Source organism: Osmerus eperlanus, chromosome 9 (assembly GCF_963692335.1).
Source record: "Osmerus eperlanus chromosome 9, fOsmEpe2.1, whole genome shotgun sequence".
Classification (NCBI taxonomy): Eukaryota; Metazoa; Chordata; class Actinopteri; order Osmeriformes; family Osmeridae; genus Osmerus; species Osmerus eperlanus.
This window is the reverse complement of record NC_085026.1, coordinates 14,109,280-14,131,640: the sequence shown is the minus strand read 5'-3', so window position 1 is coordinate 14,131,640 and position 22,361 is coordinate 14,109,280. Positions and strand designations below refer to the sequence as shown.

The 22,361-nt window shown below is 44.7% G+C and overlaps 2 protein-coding genes across 2 annotated transcripts; one reads left to right on the top strand and one right to left on the bottom strand.

Moving 5' to 3' along the window:
• Positions 1 to 15,675: 15,675 nt before the first annotated feature.
• clec14a (C-type lectin domain containing 14A) lies at positions 15,676 to 18,029 on the top strand. The gene has a single exon (XM_062469485.1). It carries the CDS (start codon positions 16,289 to 16,291, stop codon positions 17,579 to 17,581), a length of 1,293 nt encoding a protein of 430 aa, XP_062325469.1. The 5' UTR covers positions 15,676 to 16,288; the 3' UTR covers positions 17,582 to 18,029.
• Positions 18,030 to 18,506: 477 nt separating this feature from the next.
• sstr1a (somatostatin receptor 1a) lies at positions 18,507 to 22,028 on the bottom strand. The gene has a single exon (XM_062469487.1). The coding sequence runs from the start codon at positions 19,916 to 19,918 to the stop codon at positions 18,725 to 18,727; it is 1,194 nt and encodes a 397-aa protein (XP_062325471.1). The 5' UTR covers positions 19,919 to 22,028; the 3' UTR covers positions 18,507 to 18,724.
• Positions 22,029 to 22,361: the final 333 nt, after the last annotated feature.

Genomic DNA, 22,361 nt, shown 5'->3' with positions numbered 1-22,361 from the left:
AAAACTGAATTCACACCAAAAAAACTGACAGACTGTAACTCACCCAGCCTGCAAACCTTTTCAATTTACATGTTGCTGTGGATACAAGGTTGTGCAGAGAAAGGACATTCAACAGATTCTAGAAAGGACATTTAAAATATATTTTTCTGCTGTTTGTGGTCAAGGCTTTCTGGCACATGTAAGGTCATTTTCCTTTTTAAAATATGGCTAACATGCTTTTCTCACCAAGATGATAGGTTTAAATGTAATGTCAAGCTATACTAAATCGAGTACCTTTCAAAATGTGGGGAAGGATATGGACACATTTAACAAAGTCACACTGAGTGGATGCATTGAACAAAGTCTTAACCTACAGTATTTTTATCTCGGACATAGATCACAGAAAACACACAATAATAGGTAAAATCGATCAGGACTCCCCAGCTCTGCTCAAGGCAGTTTTATGTTTCACTGATCACACAGTCTGTCTGGATCGATGCAGGTCTATAACGCACAGCATCACAGGGTCCTCTTCCCAACAGCTGTTCCCCCACACTAGTACCTTGCTTTACACCCTCTCATCTGCTTTATAGAAGATGGCAATTTATTTGTGTATGGGAACATTTCCTTGGGCCAAAATAAATTTCCCTCCTAGCTTTGTTGACTCACCGATGACATACCAACATACCAATGGAAATAGTAATATTGCGATTCTGTGACTGGCTCAACCATACGGAGGGAGCTGGTCACATTCAAGAGCAGCAATTGGACCCAGTGAGTTAGCGAGTGTACAGAGTGTGACTACAAGCAACAAGAGTGGTCATCTGTTAGATATGTAGAGTTCTGCATCTGCTACTATCGCCATCCTCAAGTTTCACGTTTATTTTCCATTTGTAACAGGCACAGGTACATTTGCTTTACTTGGTCCTGCTCCTACCAGATCTGTGGTTTCATGAATATGGATTGAAACACAAACTGTGTATTGGTTCAGTAGATTGACTGGGTGTTAACAGGGTGTTCTTTTAAGCCCACAGTAACTCTTAATGAAAACCAATCAGTAGGACTGGGTGTGTGCCACTTATTGTAAGCATGGGAAGCTATTGTCTGAATGGGATGAATGTTGATTCATTCTACGGCACTCACCGACAACACTTTCGGGTGAATACAAAATTATAACTACTCGTACCTGTTTTTGTGTCATGCTGTATACTGGACCTCACATCATATTAATACATTAATACCAAAAGAAACACTAAATAGACACGCATTCGCCAGGAAGCCTTTTTGACACAGACAATGTCGAACATCTCCCTCATAGCCATGGGTGATCAGGAACGTCTCTATTATCAGTCATAACGACATCGCTAACTCTCCGCATGAATGAATGCGGAGTCAGATGGCTGAGCGGTTAGAGAATCGGGCTATTAATCAGAAGGTTGCCGGTTCGATTCCAGGCCGTGCGAAATGACGTTATGTCCTTGGGCAAGGCACTTCACCCTACTTCCCTGGGGAGAATGACCCTGTACTTACTGTAAGTCGCTCTGGCCAAGTGTCTGCTAAATGACTAAATTAAAAAAGGCGCGATATGACAAGAAATAATATTGATAATGCCACCCAATACAGATTAAACTGAAGTAACAAGCCTGGTTTGAAAATGTAATAAGTAGAAAGTACATATATTTGTGTAAAAAATGTAAGGAGTTAAAGTAAAAAGTTGTCCGAAAAAAATAAATAGTGAAGTAGTACTAGAAAAATCTACTTAACTTCCTATCTCAGATCCATGCGGCATTTATTTTGCAGCCTTATTGGACATGGACCTAGTAACACAGGTGTAGTTGATGAGCAAGATGAGGCGCTCTGACAGAGTGCAATGCCTGAACTAACCTTCGCTCATATGGAGAAAGAGATTGGTCAAGGAGAGGGGGTGGAGTAGGGGAGAGGTTAGAGAGGAGGGAGACTGAAAAAAACTAAAATGGCTTTCTTTGTGATGAAGGACCTACCCGGACATAAACAGCACTTAAGGTTTCCATGGCAACTTTGCCTCTTCCATTAGTATTGGTCACAAATGATTTCTCCTTGTTTTGATAAGATAGAACAGTGAGGTGTTCACATACCCTGCAGACCTTGGACTAGAATTCCCCCAGAACACTGTGCATAAGTACAATAAAACCACTTCAAAAACCAAAAGAAACAATGACAACCCGTAACAACAACAAGCTGCTTCTTGTCATATCACTGTTGCGTACTTGCGTACATGTCACAAAAGATTGAACCCTACAAGGCTGAACTGAGACAAAACAGTTTGACACTGTACTGACCACAGCTGATGGCTCCATCTCTCCTTCAGCATGTTCTGAAAAGGAGACTTCACTCTCTCTCTCCCCCTCACTCTCTTTCTCTCCCTGACCCATTTATCAGTAACTAGGCCCGGTGCTTCTCTGTACATGGTGCCAATCAAATTTCTTGCCAAAGGCAAGAAATCTTTTCAAGATATCATCTTCTGAAGACTCCTCAAAATCTGTACGGTTTCTTTGAGGAGCAAGATGTTAGAAAGGTACTATCTGTCCAATGTGGCAGTAAAACACAGATTAAATATAAAGGTGGAATTACCAGTGGGATTAGTTTGGTAGGTGACTCCGTGTTGTCATCCATTGTCATCTGTTAGAGATGCATACTCAACCACTGGTATACCACTTCACGTACAATATCTCAAGCCGTACGCACACTCACGTAAACTCATAAACATTGTTATGCACTTGTAAACTGCATCATTACCTGTCACCTTCCACCATCCCCAGCTCCCCCGTCTCTTCATATTTCCTGTCCAATGGTTAACTGATCCAGTACTGTACACAACATTTGCATACGTATTCTAGAAGTTACTGCAAGAAGACTGCCCGTTTTCCATAGATAGAACCACTTTTTTATTGTTTTAATAAACGGTTAAATAAATATACAGACTCTTGACTAAAATGATATGTCTTGATTAAAATGGTTACATGATGTAATATTTCCATAACATACCCATTCATTATTTAGATATTTGAAAGCTTTTTCCTACTGTGTGTCAGAAGAGTCTGCCAGTGTGTTTCTCCTGTGTCATTTCTCCAGATCAGTCAGCCATCGGTCCTGGCGTCTGTCCAGGATGACACACGTCCCACTGCTCGTCCTGGGTGACCTTTGACCCCACCCTACTGAGAAAGAACAGCTAGAACACGTCAGCTAAACCACGTAGAGGGCTTGGAAAATAAATTGAGATGAGTTGAAAATGTGTGATGGGAGCAAGTATGGTAGTTGTATGTTAGTTGACCAGGAAGAATGGGGGATTTATTCGCCATGAAAGTTTGCACAGACAAGGAATTTGCTTTGGCAGGAAGGTGCATACAATAAACATATAGGGGCCTAAAATTTAAATATGTGGACTATCTATACTAAGGGTACATAAACTAGCAGTACTAAGTGGGATTAGAATTGAATTAAATATACAATTAAATAAAATAAAATATAAATTGCCGTAAATTACAATATAAAAATACAAAAATACAAATATTACAAAAAATACAAATGTACAAGATACAATTTTGTAATGCAGTGCAAAAAGCAGTGTGTTTTAAGCAGGAAGTCATTAGAGTCATTGTGGTCCCTTGGCCTTGTTGAAGAGGCCAACAGCGGAAGGGAAGAAACTGTTTTTGTGGCGTGAGGTATTGGTCCTGATGGACCGCAGCCTTCTGCCGGAGGGGAGTGACTGAAACAGGGAGTGTCCAGGGTGGGAGGTGATTGCAGCCAATCACCTTCTCAGCAGTGCGGATGATACGCTGCAGCCTGCTCTTGTCCTTGGCAGTGGCAGCAGCGTACCAGACGGTGATGGAGGAGGTGAGGATGGATAGATTCATGTAAGTTATTCTGTCCATATATCACAGAAGGACCATGGTTGCTTGTTGTTCTGTCAGTGTCTTGATGTCTTTGACCTGCAGTATGGAGCTTGAAGGGATTGTGAGTTGGTTTGATGAATACTTTTTTTGCTGGGAGGTGACAGCTTCTCCCTGTCTGGGGAAGGAGGTGCAGCACTTGAGCAGAATGACAACAATGAGACCAGGACGCGATCCCGAGTAGGAGAGGAAAAGAGATGTGGGAGGAAAATCTGAGAAATGGCTCCATGTCTATACTTAGCTTTTGAATTCCTCATGGCCACTCAAATACCTCCCCCACAAACTGACGCACTGGTCAGACATCTTGTTTGGTGAAGTGTCCTAAATGGTTTTTTTGGGGGGGGGGGATCTGTCAAGAATAATTCTAGTGATGTAAAAAAAAAAATTAAAAAAAAAGAAGCCACGTATCCAATCTCATATTTTGTATGAATGCTTTGCTGCTAACCGTGGTGGGTAGATTTGCCCCCACAGCGCTGCAGTGGGCCGCAGAATCAGCCCAGTCTGTAACCTCCATCCCTCCAACAGCCTGTTATTCATCTCACAGCAGACGGCTGAACAAAACTTAGCTTGAGCAGCAGATGTACTTGACTTGTCTAATGCTCTCTCTCGGCCTCTCTCTTTCTCTCTCTGCTTCACTAGTGCTCACTTACCCACTCTCTCTCTCTCTCTCTCTCTCTCTCTCTCTCTCTCTCTCTCTCTCTCTCTCTCTCTCTCTCTCTCTCTCTCTCTCTCTCTCTCTCTCTCTCTCTCTCTCTCTCTCTCTCTCTCTCTCTCTCTCTCTCTCTCTCTCTCTGTCGGTCTCACACTGCTCTCCCGAACCCTCTCGTCCCTCTGTCTTTCTATGTCTCTCTGTCTGTGTCTCTCTCAGCTGAATGATGCCTGAACATCACTGCAACTGGACTGCTACCTTTGAAACACACCCTTGTCTGAATGCATTACATAACCGCTATACATCCAGAGGAGAACCGACATACTGACGAACAGTCTCTGGACACAAATACACACACACGTACTGTGTATAAGCACATACACAGACTAACTGGCACTGAGCAGGGAAGCTAGGGGCAAAGTCCTGAGACAGAGTAATCAAATTCACTCTCTCCTTCACAGAAAGTAAAACATTGAGTAAGTCAGTGTGAGTGGTTCCAGGAGACAGAATATTTATGCAGAGTTCTCTGCTGTACCAACACACCACCTCCACCTCCTCCCTGCCTCTGTTGCCATAGCGAATCCACCATCTCCAAAACATACAGAGAGAAACAAAACCTTGTCCACTTTTATCTCTGGGTTTCCTGTCTCTATGGCGATGGCAGTTATGGGGAACCTTTGCAACATTCGCTGAAGAGCCACACAACAAAAGACAGTTTAATGTCCATTGCACTGAAAAGAGCTAGTTGTGATTATGAACAAAAGCATTTTACAGATCATGTACACCCATACAGATCATGTACCTATTCACACAAGCACACACACACAAACACACACACACCAGTGGATGGCTAACCATCACAGTATTTGCACATTCTGCTTGGCTTACATCAAACATGTAGACTGCAGCTTGTAAGCCCAATTACCAAGTCACGCTTGAGGACAGAACCTTTCTCCGGATGCAAAGTGGACTGGATCAATAAATCAGTGTTTGTGGAACCTGGGAATAGTGGCTGCTGCAGAAGTTAACAGTTGTTGTGAGTGTGTGTGTGTGTCAGCTTGCAGCTGGAGGTGAGGGTGGGTCACACACCCGGGGCAGCTCTGCATCTCATTCACACCCTGATGACAGGAGCTTTGGCTCTGGTTTCTGTGGCTCAACTGTGTCCAGGGTTTCCACACTCCCATGGCTGGGAGATGGCTGGTTCTGTGGATACAGTGTGACTGGGGAAGGAGGCTACGCTAGGCTGAGCCTCTATGCCAGTGGTTCTCAACCCTGGTCCTCATGAACCCCCTGTTCTGCATGTTTTAGATGTTTCCCGGCTCCAACACACCTGATTCAAATGAATGGTCGTTACCAGGCTTCTACAGAGCTCGATAACGAGCCATTTATTTGAATCAGGTGTGTTGGAGCCGGGAAACAGATAAAACATGCAGGACAGGGTGTACCTGAAGACCAGGGTTGAGAACCACTGCTCTATGCTATGAAACCCTCCTCTCCCCTCTCATCCTTCTGCACGAATGCAGTCAAAGCAGAACAGTGAGGTCATAGTGACCTGTGGTGTCAGCCATATTCTTTTCCCCTGTCCTGTGTCATCTGCGAGGGTGAAGGAGAGGAGACTTGGAGACGAGGTGTCAAGGATGGATGTCATAGGGGATAGCTCAGTGGTTAGAGCATTTGGCTGCAGAGAAAGAGGTTGCAGGTTCAAATCCAGTGCTTTGGATAAAAGCATCTGCTAAATGAGGAAATACTAAAACACTACTCTGGTCTGGGGTTGTTGTTGGGCTTGTCTTCATGGTTGTGGTAGGAGGTAAAGAACATAACATGATCCCAGGTGACACAGCATTACCTAGAACCCCCGTGGAGAGTGAGTGTTCCATACTTCCTGGAACAGACTACCAAAACTATTGATTCTGTGAGTGCTCTGCATTAATTTTCACCTCACTTAAACTAGCTGTTCATCAACATTTGCATGACTGCTAATGTACTCAATAAGGTGTCAATTTTAATAAAGTGAAATCTAAAAGCAAAATAACATTGTTTTTCAGCAATGCTACCCAGACAGATGCAATTACACTGATTCCAGGATCTCAGGATAGGTTAATGGTTTTGTTGATGGAAACCTGTGAGGTTGGAGTAAAGTCATATAATGTTTTAGGTGTATAATATAGTTTCACAGTGTAATGTAATGAGCGAGGCCTTTGATGTCTGTGAACAAGTCTTTGATGTGTGTCAGAACTCTGCCAAACACATTGCTATGGTGACGCTTGCTTTGATGTCTTCCTTTTTTGTTCATCCCCCCTGCACACACACAAAAACACACACACACACATCTAATGTACACGGAACGTACATTGTACCATGCTTTACTTATGACACAGTCTGTGGTACCCTGACACGCACATTTACATACAAGCGTGCCCACACGCAGACAAGCAGGCACACACGCGTGTTCACACGCATGTATACACGTGTCCACCGTGTTATCTGGGGGCACAGGGGTATTATCTGGTCCTGAAAACCAATCAGAGAACAGGATGGGCCGTTTGAGGGAAACGCAGCTCAGCAACAAAAGAGGATCACAGTTCAGGGTCATAAAAACACAATGAGACAGACAGAGGATTCATGGTGTAAGACTGAGGCGAGACCTGACTGATACAACGGAGGTCACTGCAACTTTGGTGTCAACAATTAAGTTGTGTGTGTGAGAGTGTCTGTGTGCGTGTGAGTGTCTGTGTGTGTGTGTGCCAATACAGGGTTGTACAGTCACCTGGTGAGTCTGGCAAGGTTTTGAGGTGTTATTCATCATTAGGACTCACCTTGGGTATACTGCTCACACACACACACACACACACACACACACACACACACACACACACACACACACACACACACACACACACACACACACACACACACACACACACACACACACACACACACACACACACACACACACACACACACACTCACTCACACACACACAGTGTGGGGGGAGAGAGAGAACTGAGGTGGCACAGGGAAAGCATTCTATTTTAAGGAAGGTGAATGTGCTAAATGTGTTTGATTGAAATTTTGACAAAAACACCATTTACATCACGGCCAGTACCCCTCTCTTGAAGATTTGTTTAATGGTCTGAACTAGAGCTGCCTTTCTACTTGAATCACACTGCCTGCTGAAGGTTAGTTTACACAAGTCAGTGATAGCACAGACGAGAGAGTGTCTGCCATTGGCTGTTTGTTCGTGTTAATGTGTTTTGGGCGTGACTCATTATCGGGAGTGTGTGTCTGTGTGTAGGAGGTTGGCTGGGCAACTGAAATTTCACACTTGCCAAGTGTGATTTCAATCAAATGTGATTAGGCCAATATGTGTGATATCAGTCTGTGAGAGTACTAGAGGGGAGGAAGAGGAGAGGCATAGAGAGAGAAAGACAGAGAGAGATGGAGAGAGAAGAAGAAAGAGGGAGAAAGAGACAGAGAAAGGTCTAAGATGGTGGGTCCGATGAACAAAAAAGAAGCCCATTCCATGAGATGTTCAAACATGGGAGGCAAAACACAGAAATTCTTCTTGATCACTTGAATTAACCTTTTCATGTTCCTGTTAAATTTGCCTGAAAACGCCTAAACAGCATACCCAAAGTAAATTGGAAGCTGTTCTTGAACCATTTGGAGTACATGCATGTAAATGATCTCTTTTGAAAGCTGACACTCTGAAGTTATGTCCCCTGTTGTCAGGACCCCTGTCAGTCCTTCTAGTGTTGAGTAATAGAAGCTTGAACACAAGGAAAGTGAAAATTTCTATTTCCGCCTAGATTTTGTTTTGAAAACAGAGGCCTGAATAGGCCTAGAGGTGGTAGGTATTATCTGGAAGACTAAATTGGACCACAGGTTGAAGCCTTACCCAATTAAAATCAAAAGTCAAACATAATACCACAATATATTCATATTTGACACATGTTTTTATAAGAGTACATCCAGGAATTTTCTAAAAGGGTCTTTTGGAGACTCCAAAATGACCCTTTGTAACCAAGGTCAAGGTCAAATAAAAAGGTATTATTTTTCATAATTGTTATCTCTAATGAAAGGTGGTACTTAGAACTATCATATATAATAGCTAAATCCCTAATTAGTAATACTGAAACACAAAAACTGAAGCATGAACACATTGGAGTGCTTTATCTGATTCCAAGGATTGGCGCACAAAGAACACTGATTCTGTCAACCATATTGCGCAATCGACTGTTATTTTGAAGGCTCCACAGACGCATACAAATGAGGTATTGGCATTTTCAGCTAGCTGTCAGCTACAAGGCTAACGAGCTAATTTCAGAGCCAGTCGAAGCCAGTTCGAGAAATTTGTTTAGAACGAGTGTGGGGGGGGGGGGCGGGGGGGGGGCAGGACGCACAGACCTAGTTGGCTTTAGAGGGCTGTCAACGGGGCATGGAAGCTCCTATTGGGTCGAACAAGGTGTCAATCAAAAGGGGAGGGTTCAACGGACATTTTGAGACCTTCATTTTGTAAATACTCCGTTGATAAATCTGAGAAAATAACACTTTTATGTGAACAAGTTGTTTCTTCCGTCGGCTAACTTGCATAATGAAACAAAGGATAATGGCTATTCATGAACGTAAAACATTGTATTTGGACGAATTACTTTACATGGTTAGATACTTTGAACCCTTGGGACTTACGCAGATCAAGTTTTGATGGCATGATTTGCACACCTGGACCTATTTGAACAACTTAGGGTGAGTACAACTTTTTTCTTTGGCATTGTTGAAGGAATGTTCACCGGAAAAAGACGTTGACTTTGCTTGCTATTGCGACTTGATCTTGAATTGGTTTATTTCAATGGAAGCACAAGAATCGTAGCTTTCCAACGATGTATAACATGTGTAGCGTCTAAAAAATATATTTTTTAGAATTTAGTGCGTCGTAACTGAGGAAGGGGGAGGCAGCATTTTTGTCTCGCGAGCGAAACAGGAGCGTAAACAGGTTAACATCATTCTTCCCGAGACCAGCTCAATGACTCCACAATCTGGCGTGAGAGGATCTCTGCCAGTGTATCAGTACAGCACGTTGCATAGCACCTGCTCGCTGTCTCAACAACATAATGTCATCCTGAACACCTTCACACACGGTCTTTACACATCCGCCTGCTCTGCTCTATGCGATGTTGTTCATCATTACAATACCAGCCCCCTGGTGTCACTCACACCCACGCAGAGCATGGCGCTGGGGGCAACGATGATCAGAACGGCAGATGAACAAGCTGCACTCAGAGAGAAGGGTGTCGTCGACTGATTTGTGTACGTTGCTCAAGACAGCTAAGTAATTAGAGCTGGATGTGTACACAATTAGGCAGGAAGAGCAGGCTGTGACATCAGCCACTTCTGAACCCTACTCTATATATAGACGCAGGTTAATGGAGGAGCCAATGCCCCGGCCTCCAGCCTCCGGTCCCCAGCCCCCAGCCTCCAGCCCCCAGCCAGTGGCATTTAATTAAACTCAGTCTACTAGGATTCCACACAAACATTCCACCATTTTTTAAGACATGATTCAGAATGAAGGAGAAACATCTCACTGTTATTCTAGAGAGAGTATCTTCAGGCTGCAAGAAGCTCCTTGACCACATACAGGGAGTTATATGATGGTGTCCACCTGGGTCATACAGTTCACCAGTAAGACAAGTAGGATGTCTCTCAAGATGGGCAGACCTTGAAAGAAAGACCGTAAGGAATATAGATGAAGATGAAAGTTGTGTTTGTAGGATACACGTTCAGGAAAATAAATCATGCATTTCACCAGTGTCATTCATTAGCAAACTGGGCCCTTGGCTTGAGGGAGGAGGGGTGGGAGGAGAGGGTGGAGGAGACAATGAATCAGGTGACAAAGCTGCTGCAGACTGGTGACTGCATTATCTGATGATGCCAAATGAGTACACACACACAAACAGAAACACACAAACAGAAACACCCATCTGTTAAGCAGTGAGGCAGACTTGGTTTTTATCAGCAAAGCCCAAAATGATGCATACTGTTTTGGTGGGACAAGATTGAGTCTTTGCAAATTGGCCACTTACATGCCTGGAACTTAATGTGCCAGGACACTCATCATAAGCTATTTGTGGATGATGGCCACTTTACTGTACATGGTTAGATGAAGTGTCTCATTTTCTCTGCATCTCAAAGGGACAGCTGGGGGGGGTGATACTGTATATCACCACTGTGTTTATCAAAGGTCACATCAACAATGCTCACAAACACTCATGTGCACACACAGGCAGACACACACACACACACATCCTTCTTTTGGGGTGCTTTCCAAGGTCACCTTCCCAAAACACATAAATATTCATGGATGTCATCTTTGATTTACTGTGCTCCACCAGAAGGCTAAACTTACGACCACACTAAAACAAAGAGACGGAAGAGAGGGGAGGTGTAGACGGCCTGCCAAGTACTCCTCTGGGGGAACGAGAGACCTGGTCCTGGGGGAAGAGCAGACACACGTTGGCCTGCTCACTGTACTGGCTGAAGGAGGGAAGAGGCAGGCTGACGGATCTAAAAAAGAGTGATATCCAAATATCATTTTGAAATATGAACCAGTCCACCACCAGTTATGGTTCAGCACTGTGTAAAGCACTGTCTGAACTACTACAGAAATACATATCTACTTAGCCTTCGTGTGTCCGATGTGTCTGAAAAATAACATTCCGCTGAGAAAGTAATGCCTTAGTGTACCTGAAAATGTTCTAAACACATTCTACAGCTTAAACCACAGTTGTTCTGATGTTTTATTTGCAACAATTGTGTCATTTTGAAGTGACAATTGCAGGCTTAAGAATAGAAAGCCCCTAGAGTTGTTTATGCGACAGAGCAGAGTCTCGCCCAAGGACCGTCATTACAAGTGACAGATCAATACGCCTTTAGACTAAAAAGACAATGGTGCTATTGTCACGCTGTAGTGAAGTAAAGCTTTAGTTTGATTGTTTTCAACGTCTGTCCCCGAAAGCTACATTATGTGCGAAGTGGAGGAGATGAAGAACAGCGAACACATGGCTGTGTTCAATACCTATGAGCGCGAGGGAAATAGCAGGATCAAACAGCACCCAGACTGCCACACCTCTGTTATAGCTAACTCGGAATGAGACAATTAGTTTATAAACGAACCCCTACCCAAAGATCCAATTAATTACATTGAGGCGCTCCAGAGGGCCTCTGAACGCAGCTTATTTTACAACCTTTATTTAAACTCTCAGTGAGAGCAACCCTGTTAGTGATTAGACTGGGGCTTGTCATGGCTCACCCTACTGAAGTAACCCTCTGATGGACAGAACAACTCACTTAACGGGCCTAGCTCAACACAATATTGAGATTTCGACTAATAATAATGTATGGATTACACATCAAATTTAATATGTTTACAGAAGGAATGACATTTAACAAGTGAATTCTATGTTGCAGGATACACCAAGACACTGGTTCATCGATTATAATCTACTGTAAATGGTCTCACCTGGCACCCTATCAAATGGAGATTGACACTGTCTGTGTGAGTGTGTGTGTGTATGTGTTCATCATGTGTGTGTGATTTAAAAAGTCATATCTCAGTCATCTCTCACACATACAGAAACACACACACACCCACCCACACAAACACCAGGAGCTTGCATACACAGACCTCACAGAGACACAAATACCTTCCACCTGGCTGCCAAATCAAAGCTCAACATGTGTACCTTTGATTCCCACCAGTGCAGAGCCAGCACCTGCTAGATGAACTGTTTCACCTGGGGAAGAGCCAGATAACAGCTACCCCTCCTCTTTTCTTTTCTGCTTTTAATTTCCCCCTTTTCCATAACGCAGAACTGGTGTTTTGAAGTGCTTACAAACCTGGCTGGGTGGTATCTATGGCCTATATCTTGATGGCCTTACCCAAAGATGATACATATGAGTCATTAAACACTTGCTGTATACCTTGGTACTGTGTGTCAGTGTGTGTGTGTGTGTGTGTGTGTAAATGCGTGCGTGTGCACCTGCAATTGTGCGAGCATTTGTGTTGCATTTTTAATTACACGTCTAAGCTTCCAAATTTAGACCCATATCTTAAACTTCCCAGGTACGTAAAACTCGAAAGCATCATTACCATATATCTGTCAAAGGAGAAGCGAGTAAATGGATTTGTTTCGTCCTGGGGTATTTAATACTGAATTTATGAAATTCATTTGCAGTTTGAATGGTTTCTATAAAGATCCAATCTGGAGATATTTTCAGCCAGGATCAGACTCACAATCTGCAGAAGAGGAATCCTAATCACAGTATCTTATCTCATGCCCCCCCTCCAACTCTGTTACTGGGCTGCTAATGGTTTATAGCATCGCCTCCTCACCTCCTCTGCCCCACTGCTCACACAGTAAACAGTCAACAAAAAAACTCTCACACACACATGCACGCACACACACATACGCAGAGAGACACACACACACACACAGGGTGAGGCTGTAAGCTGTAATTAAATATCCAGGACTAATCTCCCATAGGAGTAATGGGCTCCTATAAATAGAGGCTCATCTTGTGTAGAAAGAGACATCGCTGGCTACTCATGCTGCCTGGTACCCTTTAGAAGATGGAGGGGGGGGGGGGGGGAGTGAGCGGAGATAGAAAGGAGGTAAAAGGAGAGTTGGATGAAGGAGGTGGAGGAAAGGAGGTGGTGTGCAAAAAGAAGAGAGATTTGTGAGATGGATGATTTGATGGAACAGAGAGAGAAGGAGGCATCGGTAGCACAGCAATGTCATTAGTGCTGTTATTGGCGTGAAAGGGTTTCCTGTGGTGCCAGAAAATACAGGAAGTGGTTTTATGGAGAGCAGAGAGTAGTCCTTTAATCACTTCCTGTACAGTTACAGACATGGGGAAAGGGGAACCGTAGCATCACCATGGAGACACAAGGGTCACAACCCTAATTCTCTTTCTGTCTACATATGGGGGAGTTCATCTCTCTGAGACTACAACCTCTTGTGAATTCTCTAGAATGGATGTGCAGTACAGACACACACTTTCCTGGGACACGCACAGCAAAACACTGTTGTGTTCAGGACAGGTCCAGAGTGAGAACAGCTCCATATATAACAGAATGGCCAGTGTCTGTGTGTGTGTATGTGTGTCTGCTCAGGATCCTTGAAGAACATTTCTACATGATCACTCCTCATTAAATCAATGTTTGAAGGTCTGTTATTTACCCTGAAGTATTGTGCATGGTTATTGACTGAAATAAATGCCATCATATTTTATTCAGTTGCTGTGAGACTTATAGCTGACAGAGTTCAATCCAATTAGCAAGTTGATGGTGCAAAAATCAGTTAGTTCTTTGCCCAGCAAGGTACCACACACACTTCTCTTCCCATCACACTGTCCTTCTATTGAAATGTAGATTGCCTTCTCATGTTATTGACTCTCTGTGGTTGCTGAGAGTTCATATAGGTGGATCAGTGAATGTAAATGACGTATTTAAAATCCACCTCATACTGTTAATGAGCTGAGGATGGGTGTGTATTTAGTGTGTGGGTGTGTTAATGTGTGTGGGCGTGTTGATGTGCGTTTGTCATCAAGGTGACTAGCTTCCAGCACTCATTCTGTATCACTATTGAGCATATTCTTACAGCTGACCTTCTGGCAAAAGCTGAAGCATGAAAAAGTTAGGCTCACAATCCTCAATAGACTGAAAGCATGAATGACTCAGGAGATGATTAAATCAATATTTGATGCTACATTACTTAGGATTTAAGATATCATGATGTAACAATTACTGGTGAGAATATCTGTTCATGCTGCATCTGAATAAACTCAAACCAGACAAATCATAGACTTCCAGTAATCTCTGTTGGATAGTCTCTGTAGGCTGTGCTGCTCACAGCCTCATCAATGTTTTATGAGATGAAAGTAGGATCATAGGATTAATGAAACATTTCCCAATTTCTCTCCTCTATAAATACTGGTCCCACCATCACAACACAACACTTCTCTCAAAGTATTTTCCTGTGGGAAAGACTTGCTGTCATGCATCTGAAATGTGTTAGCAGAACATAACAAACCTGCACACAGATACACACACACTCACTCACTCACCTATATGTACTTCTCTCTGGGTTGTCTTTTCCCAGTTCTGGTCTATGTGTTGTGTATCTGCCAGTCTGACCTGGATAGCAGAGCTCATCATTAGGACTGGCAGGGAGACAGGGGCTACTCTGGGCTGTCCGTCATCATCTGCTGTGACCTTCAACACTGATAGGCCCCACTTGAATCAATCTGACTGTGGCTAATGATGCCAGGGTACTGAGGACACAGCCTCATAAGAAGGAGACCCGGGAGAGCAGGTACATAACCACACGTAGCAGAGGTGGTTCAGAGCTACAAACAAACGTTCAAGTTGAGTCGGTGAACAGATAGCTGCTTTGATCCACTCTGTAACGTAGTATTAACATTATACTGACCAACACACACACACACACATAAAATTTGTGAACACATAAAACCATTTTTTCCTTATAATCTTTTTCCAAGAAGTAGCCAACTTCTTGGGAACCAACATGATTTCATCCACTTGTTCACGCTCTCTGATGGCTTCTGTGTGACTCCCTTCCTGTCCCTCATCATTCCATTTCCTGTGCCTCCCTTCCCTTCCCTCCTGCCCTGCCTTGCTGTGTCCCTGGTTCGCTACTGTCAAATAGGCCAGGCCACGCCCCTCCACCCCCCACTTCCTGCCATTCTCCTGTCACATCCTCCAGGAAGCATCTGGGTCTCTCTGACAAAGCCTGGCAGCAGAGGCCGGGTAGAAGTACTTTACTGGGAGGACATTGTGCACACAGCACATCCCTGGTGAGAGCCCCTGGACGCACTCTTCCACATTACAACAATGACTCTCTCTGAGTTTAACTTTCAGGGCTGCCGAATTCACAGACTAGTGTGGTTACGTGTGTGTGTGTGTGATGTGGAGGGTCCCCTAAAGAAAGGAGTCACGTTTCCCCTGTTTGTCATCCCATCCTGCAAGCACTGCAGAGTTATGAGTGGGTCAGGCTGGCACATCCTCCTCACATGGTTGTTTATCCAGTTGGATCAGAGTGCGAGCCACACCAGCGGTGCACAGAGCTACGGTCTTGCTAGTTTCTCAATCGCTAACTTCCTGCATCTCCGGGATAAAAATCTGTTTGTTTTGGCAAGCCTGGATTTGTCCTGGAGGAAAAACTGACCGTCGAAGGCGGGTCAACTCTTAAGGTTACACCTCTGTGACCTGAACCGTTACAAATCCTCTCCATAAGGTCTCCTCCTGAGACTTGGACCATAGCTGCTTGGTGGGTTGCGAACTACAGTTTTGATGAGTTGGGGTGATTCGTTTTTGAAGTTGCTATTGTTTGTCTGTGGCGACACCCAGCTCCACCCCCCTCTGCAGAGGAAAGAGAGAGCTGTATCAAGTCGGAGCACACTTCCTGCGCTTGTTGTCTTGGGAGGGGAGCTTAGGGGCAGCTAAGAAAGCACTGGGGAAATGAGCTCTGTCAGACTGTTTAGTCGAGGGGCTGCTATCACAGCCAGCCAGTCTGCCACAAGAGAGCTAGCGCAGTCAACTGGTGTGTCAGAGGGAGCGGCTAAAACTAGCCCTGTAGAGCTGCTCTGCTGACAGAGTTTCAGAGCAGAGGCGAGCTGGGCCGTATGAGAGCAGAGGTTCGAGGGAGATATTCTAATGACCACCATCAAGAGGCTGAGAATGGCAGAAGCTGGAAAACTACAAAACTGGATCTATCTCTTTATTACCTTGGGGATCGCTCTCTGTGTGACTGAGGCACGTTTCACCATCAATCAAGACGTTTTCAATTTTGACAAAGCTCTGGAAGCCTGTCAGCCTGATGGCTTCCTGGCCAACATGGCCAGTTTGGAGGAGGTCTCCGATATCCTGGGAGTCATCTCAGACACACTTCGACACAATCCGACATATCATTCGACCCGGGAGTTCCACTTTCGGATCGGCTTGAAGAGTGGCAGGGACAACTGCGTGGTGTCCGGTCAGCCCCTGAGGGGATTCAAGTGGGTAGTAAACGTGATTACTGACATTCAGAATCAGAATCAGGTTGGGGTTTGGCAGTGGAGGGAGGAGCCACTTGAGACTTGTACTGGGACACGTTGTGCCTTGCTGTCTGGGGAGTTCAACGGGACAGACGTTGTGAACTGGGGCTTGATCTCCAGCACCTGCAAGAGCGAATACCCCATCGTCTGTAAAGAATGGGAGGGTGGAGCCCAGAAGGGACAATGTGACTCCTACGAATCCCCTAATGCACGATCACAGGACATTAAGCCAGATGGAACTCTAATGGTGGAGTGTTGGAACGGGGACATTCACACACTGACGTGCTCTGCTGTCACTCACAAATGGAAAAGTGATGATTTATCCGCTGAAAATGGGGACATCTGTCCCTCATGTGAAGAAGGCTCGGTGAGGGACAAATCTGGGAGCTGTGTGGATGTTGACAAATGCTTGTCGAACCCCTGTAAAAACGTATGTATCAGTAATAAAGGTTCATACACGTGTTATTGTTTCAACCAACTTGGAGACATCCAAGAAGAGGGTTCACCATCATGCAGTGGGCCAACAAATACCTCAGTCCCTCCAGAAGGAGTTACCAAGCCGCATGCCAATGTGACTCAGGTCAACACCCCCACTGTTGACCTGCCTATCCCGGAGAGGCCGTCTCCCAGCTCCCCTCCGGCCCCCCCAGAATCCCCAGCCTCCCCCACAGACAGCAGCAAAGTGCAAACACATTCTAACGTGTTCATCCCAGTGCTGATTGCGGTCATGGGTCTGGTGGTACTGGTGGTGGTGGTCCTGGCGGTGGTCAAGTGTTGCCTCAAGTCCAGGAGCCGGAAGCTGGCCATGAAGAAATCAGAGCAGATGGCCATGAAGAGGGCTGAGGCCTCTAAACAGGCCGGCCTTAATGGCCAAGACTCAATGGAACACACCACTGAGAAGGAGGCCACATAGAGAGGTGTGTGTCTGATAAACGAAGGTTGCTGGTTTGGACGGTTGAACTCTGTATGACTTAATTTTCCATAGAGCTCAACACTATGATGTTAACTCTGCTTGTTTGCACTGTGCCAGAGATGCTGTCTTTGAAGAGACTGTGAGTATGGTAAGGTCATTGTTCAGTCTCTAAGGAATAGGAACACCATGTCCTGTCTTTTGTTTCCTTTTTATAGTGTTCTGTAGAATGTTCTACTGTATATAAGTGTGGCTATTGATTTTGTTTGTATTTGAAAGAAATTATTTGAGATATCAAGTCGTGATATTGAAGAGCTTTATGGGATATGCCCATATTACACTGACCAAAGTATTGCTATAAAACAGTTTGAGTACATTAAAATAAACTTTAAAACAACATTTATTTCTTGCACTTTCATTTTCTTGGACAATAAAGTGGAAATGAACAGTACTCAATCTAAGATGTGGTGCATTGAAAGGTGTTTTTCTTTAAATCAGCTTTGGGTGCTTTCCATTCAGTTCCTCCCTCCTTTACACTCATATAAGCTAGTCAGCTAGGTCAGAGGGGCAGGGATAGGTTTATTGAATATAACTTAGCCCTAAGTAGTAGTTCTGACGGGCAGGGCCTGACCCGAATTTGGTCAGGATGTGGTAATTTTGTGTCGTTAAACAAATGTTTTCTGTCTTTCTTGTATTTAGGGTTCCCACAAAAAATAGTATCTGCATGGCTTTGATAGCGCGGACAGTTCCTTATAGGCAGTATGGAGACTAAGAGATGTTACACAAATCGGATTTAGAAAGCACATGCATTAGAAAGCACATTCATTTAGAAAGCACGTGCATTCGTGCATGATAAATGATGAGGAATGAATTCATGTATACGGTAGTGTTCACATTGTGTAAATAAAACAATAGACAATTAGGCCTATAGGACATTTTTTATTTGATGGAGTCAAATCTTATTGAGATATTGTTTCCAGTCCCGTCTGAAGGTATATCAATAAATAATTAGACGCTTAAATTCATCCAATTTTAATGCCGCGTTTATGGAAAACATTTGCAAGTTAACAGACGTAGAAGTAACAGTCATATTAAACACTCAAACGGCCACATTCATTTGTTCATATCATAAAGCCAGTCATTATGCTACAATGTAGTGGTCCTAGAAGTACAGGTGCCATTCCGGTAAGTGCTGTCTGATTCCATGTTGTCCGGTTGGAACTCGTCCACACTATATCCGCGACTTTTCACAGCCGTTGCATAGTAGTCTATGGGTTCCTCGGTTGCGCTATCCATCCAGCGTAGGCACAGGATTCTTTGGAAAGAACGTTTGAAATTGTCCGAAAGGAACCCGTACAGGAGAGGGTTGGCGCAGCTGTTAGCGTATCCTAAAATCACAGCCAGTTGGCTGAGTGTTGCGTTGTGCTGCTGTACGAACACGTTAACGAGCTGGACGATGTGAAAGGGCATCCAGCAGATGACAAACACGGTCACCACCATCATCACCATCAGTGTGATCTTTCTCTCCGATTTTTTGCGCTGCTGCCATCCCGCCTTCAGAGCCACCACTCTTAGCTTGGCAATGATGAGGATGTAACACATACAGATGGCAATTACTGGGAACAGAAAGCCCATGAGGAAGGCATATATCACAAACACAGCCATCCACTGGCGCTCGGGCTCGGGCATCTGCATGTTGCATGCGACAGAACCGTCTGAGTTTGGTGCTGTCGTAGAAAATATGATAATCGGCAAAATGACTAGAATAGAGAACATCCACACCCCTAAGTTAACCATTTTGGCAATTGTGGGTCTGCGGTACCGGGACGCCTTGATGGGATGTACAACTGCAATATAACGGTCAATGCTTAGGACAGTTAGGCAGTAAATACTGGTGAACATATTGATAGCGTCAACACTCAGGACAAGTCGGCAAAGGAGGGAACCGAACGGCCAGTGGTGCAGAAGTGAAGAAGTCACCAGGAACGGGACGCTTAGCATGAGTAACTCGTCCGCAATAGCCAAGTTCAGAATGTAGATATTGGTAGCCGTTTTCATTTTGGCATACCTGAAAATGACATAGATCACCATGGAGTTGCCACACAGTCCAACCAGGCACACCACTGAGTAAATAAACGATATCAGGATTGCGCTGCCGTGTGTTTCGCTGTGCGTTTCATTTCCAGATGAATTCGTCAGAAAAAATCCGTCTGTTTGGTTTAGATTCCTAAAAGAGCCGTTAGGCATCATATCTGCTTGAATCTCCATCAAAAGAAAAGTGCGAGACAATATATTGTCCGTGAAATAATCCTTTTTAAACAGAGCGCGAGTCCCGAGCATCCATCTACTCACGGCAGTTGCAAAGCGCTGCGGCGCACGGTGCGTTTCAGGACCATGGAGAGCGAGCGACTGGATGCTCCAGCAGTCTCGAGACGCAGCGTCGTCAGACGTCCCTAAATGACGTTGGGGTGGGCTTGGGTCCTAATCGATATGCTGTTTTCTAGAAAACTCTCAAGGAACGTCATACCACGCTCAATTTCCGTAGCAAACTAGTGAACAAATGGCTTCATATGTATGCTGACAACGTACAGTAGAGCTTTCTCTTGTATTCCCTGAAGGAACCAGGGTGGAACACGTCTGGTACTTTGAGACAGATGAATCCAATAAGCAATTCCATCAGAATAATTTACATGAACAGAGTTTACACTGAGATACACATACAGTCATCAACAGGTATATGATATAGCATGCCACATTTAGTAAGTTACTCAACGTAACAAATAATAAATACAAGGTTTCCTTCTTTGTTTCTTTGTTTATTTACGGTTTCCAAACACAGTTGCATGAAGCGAGTCTGCTGTGCCGTGGTGTCCAAGCTGGAAAGGCAGCTTGAGTTCTCATCTCGCTGAGAGGCCTGAATATCCCGACAGGATGGCAGGTAGCGGAGCAGACATGCCGAGACACAAGCTGTTGGGTGCGAAACCACAAGAATAGGTTTCTGATTTCATAGCACAGCGGTGGGTACAGCTCACTTGTAGAGAGGTTGCAGGTTCAAATCCCCCTCTGTAGGTCACTTTGCATTAAGAGTCTGCTGACTTAATACATTATTTATTATTATAGTCCTTCATTTTGTTAGTCCTCACAAGGTCATATTAGCCGCACCTGGTGTCTTAGTGGGAGACCAAAGGTGTTTGGAGACACCGCATGTTCCTCTCAAAGGCGATACAGGTCTGGGTTAATTAAATAGTTTACAGTACTGGATTGGTGTAACAAAAGTGTTCTTCACAGCTCAAATATGCATTGACAAAAAAATCCCATGCCCCTCATCAAGAGTCTCACGATGAAAGCATGCGTCTGAATGCAGGTAATGATGTCGGGCAGGAGAGAAAAGGCTTGTCTCTATAGAATAGACAGCTTCAATCAGATGATATAGCCGACATTGTTCTCCCAGAGAATGCCCTGGAAACCCGATGGGCTGAACCAGTGTGGCCCTGGGAGGAACAGATGGCTGTATTCACACTCGTCGTTTCCATCCCAGTCCTGTCTCTCTCTCCCTTTACTCCACTCTCCTCCTTTCTCGGTCGCCCCTGTCGCTGTCTCTCATTCCCCCTCACAGAACACTCCATACTCTGTATCCCTCCATCTTAAACATCTCTCTCATTCTGCCTCCCTCTCCTTCCACCCGTCTCTCTCTCTTTCTCTCCTGGAACCAGGCCAATTCCTTTGGCAGGTGTTTTTCATGCTCAGTGTAGGCCCCTCTCCTCCCCTCTCTCTCCCAGCCCTCCTCTCTTCACCCCTCAGTCTCTCTCCTGGTCGTCTGAGCTGTTTCATGGCATCTGAGTCAGCAGCTCACTCATGATGTGAGAGAGTCGAACACACCTAAATACAGTTGGTGAGTGTGTCTGCCTGCTGAAACAGAGAGCTCTGTGTGACTCAGTCTCTGCAGGCTGCAGCATCTAAAGGCCAGATTTAAACAGAGTCTCACACCGTGTGGCAAGCAGCTATTACTGAAGCATTTTATCAGCTCAGTGGTGTGTGTTTTCTCAAGAAGCTTCCACAACATAATAAAGAGGGATTACACACACACAACACTCAGACAATGTACTTTCTCCAAGGACTTGTATTACAATTAGAAGAATATCAGACAGAGAATATGCAGTGTGTCAAATAATGTTTCGCGTTTCGCATTTTCAGATTGATCGCAGCTTAAAATTTGTACCGGCATCAGCCACTTGACGAGGAGCCTCCTAAAATAGCCAAAGGCTGTCTGCACGTGCATGCATGAGTGTGTGTATGTGTGCGTGAGAGCATGTGTGAGTGTGTGTGAGAGTGTGTGTATGTGTGCGTGAGAGCATGTGTGAGTGTGTGTGAGAGTGTGTGTATGTGTGCGTGAGAGCATGTGTGAGTGTGTGTGAGAGTGTGTGTATGTGTGCGTGAGAGCATGTGTGAGTGTGTGTGAGAGTGGGTGTATGTGTGCGTGAGAGCATGTGTGAGTGTGTGTGAGAGCATGTGTGCGTGAGAGCATGTGTGAGTGTGTGTGTGAGTGTGTGTATGTGTGCGTGAGAGCATGTGTGAGTGTGTGTGAGAGTGTGTGTATGTGTGCGTGAGAGCATGTGTGAGTGTGTGTGAGAGTGGGTGTATGTGTGCGTGAGAGCATGTGTGAGTGTGTGTGAGAGCATGTGTGCGTGAGAGCATGTGTGAGTGTGTGTGTGAGTGTGTGTATGTGTGCGTGAGAGCATGTGTGAGTGTGTGTGAGTGTGTGTATGTGTGCGTGAGAGCATGT

Excerpts from the sequence above, each read along its gene's own strand:
- clec14a (XM_062469485.1), top strand. The coding sequence starts at position 16,289 with ATGACCACCATCAAGAGGCTGAGAATGGCAGAAGCTGGAAAACTACAA.
- sstr1a (XM_062469487.1), bottom strand. The coding sequence starts at position 19,918 with ATGCTCGGGACTCGCGCTCTGTTTAAAAAGGATTATTTCACGGACAAT.